This window comes from Sitodiplosis mosellana, unplaced genomic scaffold, assembly GCF_009176505.1.
Source record: "Sitodiplosis mosellana isolate CC-2019 unplaced genomic scaffold, AAFC_SMos_1.0 Smas_scaffold_10, whole genome shotgun sequence".
Lineage (NCBI taxonomy): Eukaryota > Metazoa > Arthropoda > Insecta > Diptera > Cecidomyiidae > Sitodiplosis > Sitodiplosis mosellana.
In genome coordinates this window covers 311,570-319,547 of record NW_022595252.1, presented here as the reverse complement: position 1 = coordinate 319,547, position 7,978 = coordinate 311,570, and the positions used below count along the sequence as shown (strand labels likewise).

The window sequence follows — 7,978 nt, the reverse complement described above, 5'->3', positions numbered from 1 at the left end:
CAATTCTACAATAATTGTAAAATTGTTTTCCAATAATGAATGTGACAGTCAAAAAGAAAAAGCGATTGATATCAAAATTATATTCACAATTTATAGGTTTTGTATTTATTTTTACTAAAAAATATTTTATTTCCAACCGCTTTTAAACTTCCATGTCATCGGCAAACTCAGATTAAGGATTTACAACTATCGTAAACCATCCAAATTGTAACATAGTCCAAATTGTAACAATTGAACAAATAGACTAATTTTCTGCAAAACTTTGAAGGGTAACTGTTGTTTTTTAAATCATATTTGAGAAGATCACGAAAAAAAACTTCCGATATGAATATATGACTTATTTGTATTTTTTCAGAAAAGTGGTTTTTTTTAAGACTATGTTACAATTAGAACTATGCTACAATTTGGATGGTTTACGATAACGATTTGTCACAAACACAAAAATCAATCTCATCAATCGAACCATTTAATTTTTCCAAATATGAATTATAATGCTGAAAAGTCTTTTAGACTCATCCATTGAAATTGTCAATCTCAATGAATGGAAAATATTTGGAAAAATTAACTGGTTCGATTGATGAGATTGATTTTACTTTTCCGCAAACATTGTTTGTTAAGGAAAAGTATTGGTTTTACTAGCTCCTCTTTCGGACCACTATAACGTCGCGCGAAACTTCAAAGCACATATCTGTACACTAGGCAATGTAGATGGGATCAATCCTATCGATCAAGACCTATCTGCTTCCAATAATACTTTGTTTACTATGAAAAATGTGCGAAATTGCGATGTGCGTATGGCGTCGTCCGCGTTCGCGTTCGCGTTCGCGTTCGCGTTCGCGTTTTTTGTCCGCCGGATATCTCAAAAAGTTGACAAGATAATTGGGATCTGTAAAAACAAGACAAGGCTTCGGATTGATTTTGAGCCCATTCTGATTGACCAATTTCGTACCATAAGCCTCCGACTGAGGACCTGAAAAACCTTGTAAAATGATACTTTTGTATGGAAAGTACTCGAAAAAAGTATTTTTCAGGGTTTTGGTCAAGGTAAACTTATGTTTTTTTGAAAAAAAATGGGAGTTTCTGAACAACCGAACACCTGATTCCTCATCAATTTGGTCTGAATTCGACATTTTTTTGAAATTTCTGAAATTTTGTTCTTTATCGACACTTTTTTATGAGAAAAAAGCCATTTTTATGGTTTCGGTCAAGGCAAACTGATATTATTTTGCAAAAATATTGGGGGTTTGCAAACAATTAAACACCTACTTGCCCATAAATTTGGTCCAAAATTGATTATTTCTTGAAATGTTTGAAATTCTGTTCGCAAATGACACTTTTATATGGAAAATGGTCGAAATAGTTATTATTTAAGGTTAAAAGTGCTATGAAAAAAGTTTTCATTGAAATTTTGGGTTCAACATTAGGTGGGAGGTAAACTCAATTGCTGCGGAGCGGAAAAGTTTGGATTACGTATGTAATTCGTTTTATTTGTGTTTGTGACAAATCGTTAGTTGTAAATCCTTAATCTGAGTTTGCCGATGCCATGGAAGTTTAGAAGCGGTTAGAAATAAAATAGTTTTCAGTAAAAATAAATACAAAATCTATAAATTGTGAATTGAATTTTGATACCAATCGCTTTTTCTTTTTGACTGTCACATTCATTATTGAAAAACAATTTTACAATTATTGTAAAATTGTAAATGAAATTTTACAATTATTGTAGAATTGTAAATACAATTTTACAACGAATTGTATTTACAATTACAATTACAATTTGCAACAATTGTAACAGTACTGTGCAACAGGCCCCTGCTCGTACATAGGTCCGCATTGAGTCAGCATTGAACAACAAAGTCAAAAGTGATCTAAAAAATCGTGTCCCGTTTTGTATGGGGTTTGGGCCATAGAAGACAAGGCCAAATACTGGAGCATGAATGATATAGGGTCAATCTTTGAAGGGCCATTTACAGTCTTTGGAGTGATCGGATCAGGTTTTTGTTGTATGAGACATATAGTCAACTTTTCGCGAGCAATCCAAATATGTGATTAGTTTTGGGCAGTAAATTGAATCTCAACCCCAAATTAGGGTATTTTTGATTTTTTTTCAATTTTTACCTCCCACGCACCCCAGACTTGAAGGGCAGCCCCAACCAAAGTGACAATCGATTCTTGACATCAGCATAAATACTTCGTCTATACATAGTTTCCTTCTAAAATGACTCTTTATTCATGAAAAATCCATGTTTAGCGAAAACTACCCCAAATCCAGTACTAACTTTGTATCCCAATAAAACCCCCCGCCCACAACTTGGGGCCGTGTCACCCATATATTATTGTTATACTCGCTGCCCCCTATCCATTGGTACCGGTCTCATTGCTAGACGCCATATGGCCCAAAACGGGACACAGTTCTTTGTACCCTTTCTGCCATCCACTTTTACGTTTACCACAAAAGGTGAGTAAGATTCTCTCAATAATTTAAACTGTGAATAGAGACTCGGCTTTGGGGTCCAAAGCGAATGTCACACACATGTTTCCTACAAGATGGCAATTTTTTATCGTTTCTTCTCTTTTGAATTGCAGTATTTTGGACATTTTCCATTCAGCATCACCATCTAAATACCTTAAAATCCGTCATACGTACACCCAATAATGGCTGCCACCGACACAGCATCTAAAGAATACAACGTCAAAGGCATCGTGACCATCGGTGAAAAGCTGTACCTGAACGAGGAGATGTCCGACACAACATAAATGTTAAACAAATTATGCACAGCATAAATGTCAAAACGAGAACCGCTGTAAGAGGGATTTCGCTAATACCCTGTATAATAAACAGTGTTTATTATTTCCCTCTCTTCTTTGTTCATCATTGTCCTGCTGAACAAAATTGGAACAAAACGGCATTTAAAAATTATTTGGAAAACCTCTTTTGAAGAGAACTCTCGATTTTGACGTACTTTTTTTGCACAAAATTTCCACTTTGAAAGTTTTTTTTTACATCTTTATGTAGTCAGTAAAATATGTTCGAGATTCTCATCGGAGCCGGTTGAACTTGAACAAAAATACCCGTGTAATTGCCTCAGATTTGATTACCTTGTCATAGTGAGGGGAATTTGCGGGACTAGGAATACCTTGATAAAATATTTGGATGAATAACACCCTGTATATGAAGTGCGCTGGAATGATCTACACGTTGACAACTCTTAAAACGCACAAAATCATTTTATCCTTGATAATAATCTGTGCGGAGGAGAAAGCATGTCGCACTCGAATACATCACAAAAGAACATCGTATTGACATAGTTAGATAAATAGCTTGACAATTCACTTTGACGTTTTTTTTCTAGGCTGTATCACTCATAAACTGATTCCTTTGTGCTGTAATTTATGTTCGACTCTTGAACAGTCTTATCTGAGATCTTCAGATAGTGTCAGTTTCGAACGTTCGTTCGTTTAAATAATTTGTTTGTCTGGACGTTCGGTTTTTCAAACACATAGAATAAGGGAGGATGAGGCTATTCGACACACTATCCTTTAATATCGAAAATCTTTCGACGCAGTCATGCAATTCGAGTGATTACACTAATCAACAAATTCGGAAAAATTTCAGGTCCAGAGATGTGACTAGTATGTTTTGAAAGGGCTTGGTCGTGCGAGTTAACACAGTACGGTTACTTTGAAAGTGTTCGTATTCTTTAGAAATTAATCTATATGTGAAATTACTGGTTTTGACCAAGAATTTTTCAACATCAAAGACTGTAAAATTTACAGTAGGCAGTGCAGCATCAAAAGTACGATGGTTCTTAAAACAAGATAGCCATAGCTTTCAAACGCGCCATAGAAAATTGAAATCGATTCAGTAGTCCAAAATCTATGGACCGGAAAAGTGTAGAAACATTATTGAAAAATCTCAGATTTAGCTACATTTTTCATGTTTGCTTCTCTGTGAATTCGTAATAATCTGGCAGATTTTATTTTTTTTATCGTAAAATTGTATCAATTTTGAACCATTTAGACCCAAAGTTGATTGCTGTCTGACCACTAACAAATAAGAAACAGCTGTACTTAAGCGCTGGCGAACGGCAAAAAATCGAGAAAAATCAAAATTAAACGAAATCTAATAATCATGTTCCGAAGATCCAAAGGTCATATAACATTGAGAATCTTATTTTTTCGTCAAAAACCGAAACCAAGCCAAATTTGGAGCCAGATTTGTAAATCTTTTTCAACTATCCGTTGCATTCATTCCATTTTGGTTGATTTCAAATTACTTCTTTTAATTTTCCTTTTTGAAAACATTCAATGAAAGAAGGAAAATGGCGAAAGTGAACAACAAATAGTGAAAAAATCATTTTTAGTACGGATTTTGTATGTTTTTGGTATGAATCGGTTATATTTTAGTATGAAATACACACTCATGAGAAATAATAATAGATAAGAGAAAAAAATGAACGAACAACACAAAACAAATGATCTAATTGAAATCATCCAAAAATCTTGAGAATTGGCTTTTATCAATTGGCAAATTATTCTTCACATGTGAAAAGAACACAATCAAACAGAGCATTGTATTTGTTCGGTTGTTCAAATGTTTCCTACCTACGATTACCAGTCGGAACGATTCAATTGAATTAAGACATTATTCAATATAACGTAGAACAGAGTCATGTGTTTTTTTTCCATTTAGCCTACTTATCTACATGGACTAAATACAATATCACCAACCGGAAAAATGAAAAGAAACAGTAAATTTCGATTATTATAGCTCGAAGATATTTAAGACCATGCCGTCACAAAGATATTCTCGTTTTACTTTTTCATTTGCACGAGTCATTCAAATGTGGTTTGGCCATGGTTGCGATAAGATCATCACAGAAACATATTCTAAGCTGGATTATAGTTTTTGCGCTGACTGTTCAAGAGACGCTAGAAAGATTAATTCATCGAGGTCGTGATTTTTAAATCGAGGTTGTTTCAACATGAGTGCAAATTCAAACTTGGATGCAGTACTCACCGAAGTGGGTGAATTTGGTTTATTTCAAGTTATCACTTACATGTTAATTTGCATTCCTAGTGCATTAAGTGCGACATACGTAGTTAATTATATGGTATCAGCCAATACCTTAATATATCGGTGAGGATCAATTCAAAAATAACTTGAAAAAACAAACACTCAAAAATCATGATCGACTGCAAATTCAGTGTTTCTCCATTTCTTTGAACAGATGCAAAATTCCTGAATGCGATGTTGGTGAGAATAGCCGTGAAATTGCATACGATCAACCATGGCTGCGAAATGCTATTCCCACAATTGAAAATTCAAATGGAAAAATGGAAAATTGTGTTCGGTATGCATCGCTGGATAGGAATAGCAGCACGGAATCATCGCTTGCAAAATGTGGCCCAGATATGTTTAATAAGAGCTTAATTGTCAAATGTTCAGAATTTATCTATGCAACCGACGAAAGAAATGTACAAACAGAGGTATGGTAAAATTGTATCGCAGTTTTTTTTTTGATATCATGGGCAATTTGTCAATTAATCTTGCAGCTTAATATCCATTGTGCTGACAGCTACAAGTTGGCTTTGGTCGGAACTGTAAATAACATCGGGCGTTTTGTATTTCTCCCATTGAATGGACTTTTATCAGACAAGTAAGTGTACAGAGCACAGTATACAGTATTGGTGTTGGTTTGAATAATGCAATAAATCTCAATCATTTATTTTGGAAGATATGGCCGTTTGACCGTGGTTATTATTGGTATGACGTGTGGCAGTTTGTTTGGTCTGATTAAGTCTTTCTCAACAAACTATTTGATGTATATATGTGTGAGTACTTGCATTATCTTCTACTTCCACATGAACTGTATATACATTGATTGACATTTTCCACTCGAATCATTCTCGTGCAGCTTGAGTTCTTCGAATCTATGGGAACGAGTTGCTTTGCAGGAATGTATGTACTGGCTCTCGAATGGGTGAATTCAAGGAAAAGAGTGCTGGGAAGCGTAATCGTAGCCATTTCGTTTCCAGTGGGCGAGATTCTCTTGGGCCTTGTTGCCATGTACGTTCACGATTTTCGTACCGTAATACGAATTCTTTACACACCTGGACTATTTTTGGTGGTATACTTTTACATCGTTCCAGAAAGTGTTCGATGGCTTCTGGTAAGCGGGCGTGTTGAGCGTGCAATACAAATTTTGAAGCGAACGGCTCGTGTCAATGGTAAAACATTGTCCGACAAATCCATCGAAATGATCAAAATGACATATAAACCAAATCCATCTGACGGAGAGACTACCGAAAGTAATTCAATTGCCCAGTCACTGAAATCAATTTTCAAATCGAAAGTATTGTTCTTTCGTTTCTTGAACAACTGTTACCAATGGATGAATTGTTGTTTTTGCTATTATGGCCTTAGTTTGATTGCAACACAGTTGCCGGGCGAAAATCGTTACACAAGTTTTATATTTGTTGTGGCTATTGAGATTCCAGGATTGTTGATTGCATTGCCCTTGTTAAATCGGATAAATCGTAGGATATTGTTGTTCGGTGCACTCAGTGTGACTGCATTTTCCACAATCGTAACATCATTGATACCAGCAGAAAACTCGACAGTCATTCTTCTATTATTTATGTTAGGAAAATGCACAATAACACTTGCATTCAATTCATTGTACGTATTTACTGCCGAACAGTGGCCGACAAATGTGAGAACGACAATAATCAATGCCTGTTCCATGATTGGGAGAATAGGATCAATGCTGGCACCCAGCATTGTTTTGGTATGACTTCAATTATTCGTTTTTTTTCTTCTTTGTGTATTTTTTTTAACGTTCTTTGCATTCTTTTTACACCTTTAGTTAGCACAACATGGTTCACTTCCATCGATTTTGTTCGGGGCTTCGGCAATACTTGCAGCTTTCCTCGTGCTCCTCTGCCCAGAGACGTTTTCGAAAAAACTTCCTGATACGGTTGAGGAAGCAAAAGCGTTGAGATTATAATTCCAGTAGTGTGAGTCATCGCAGTCTAATTTAACTCAAAGATTTGTAGAAAAAAATAATACTTTCGATTTTGGAAAAAAAAAATTCATGGTAATTAAAAATATGTTCAATGACAGATAGCATTATTCGATGATATTTTTAATTTCGGTATGTGCTTGTGCTGTTGCTATGTTTAAGTGTTTGATGAAATCGCCGATTTTTTGTACTTTGGGGGTCCTTGCGGCCTACCTCATGTGAATTGGAGGAAGTTTCATTTGTACCAATCGCTATCATTTTAGCCCAACTAGCGAACTCAGGTGGAATTTTGCGGGAAAAATTCTGAAACACCGATATGGTAAGCAAGATAAGACATTGAGATATGAAATGGAACTTTCATTGTCAATCATTTCGTTACTTTTTATCAGCAAAACCGAAAAGAAACGAACTTTGCATTTGTAAGTTCTTCAATTTATAAAATCTTTAATTCTTTCTCCTTTAATCCATCTCTTTTGCACGCGATAAATGTAACTTCACCAGTTTTTATTATGACTTTACCATTTTCGAATACGAACCTGTGCCACAGATGCATTTTTCATCTTTTGATGCAGTTGCAAAAATCAAATTCAAAACGAAACTGCAGACAAAAAATCTACCAAAACGGAATACTGCAAAGCAAAATACTTCAAACGGGACATACCATGTTTCAGCCTTACGGATTTCATTTTCCACTTTAATGGATTGCTTTATTTTTGTTTCGTACACACAGAAAACATAACCTCTAAATGTCATCGCAAACCGGGATAAACCATACACAGACGAAAAAAACCTTTGAATCAAACAAAGAAATAAGTCAAAAATATGATGTTAGCAGGTTTCCTTCCAATATTCCCATTTAATGACGGGAACAAAATTTAATGTTGTTTGGACCGAACAACTAACAAAACATTTTCGAACGAACGAACGAACAAAATGATTTTTTTTAATCATGTCGA

The 7,978-nt window shown here is 35.1% G+C and overlaps 1 protein-coding gene across 1 annotated transcript; it reads left to right on the top strand.

Moving 5' to 3' along the window:
- Positions 1–1,813: 1,813 nt before the first annotated feature.
- Positions 1,814–7,132, top strand: LOC129567213 (organic cation transporter protein-like). Its single transcript, XM_055443864.1, has 7 exons — positions 1,814–2,455; positions 2,584–5,137; positions 5,229–5,487; positions 5,554–5,657; positions 5,736–5,832; positions 5,916–6,788; positions 6,867–7,132. Exons 2-7 carry the CDS (start codon positions 4,983–4,985, stop codon positions 7,005–7,007), a joined length of 1,629 nt encoding a protein of 542 aa, XP_055299839.1. The 5' UTR covers positions 1,814–2,455; positions 2,584–4,982; the 3' UTR covers positions 7,008–7,132.
- Positions 7,133–7,978: the final 846 nt, after the last annotated feature.

Bases quoted from the DNA above. Each gene is read 5' to 3' on its own strand.
- LOC129567213 (XM_055443864.1), top strand. From the start codon at position 4,983: ATGAGTGCAAATTCAAACTTGGATGCAGTACTCACCGAAGTGGGTGAA. The intron at 5,488-5,553 runs GTATGGTAAAAT...TTAATCTTGCAG, and splicing joins AAAGAAATGTACAAACAGAG to CTTAATATCCATTGTGCTGA. The intron at 5,833-5,915 runs GTGAGTACTTGC...ATTCTCGTGCAG, and splicing joins ACTATTTGATGTATATATGT to CTTGAGTTCTTCGAATCTAT.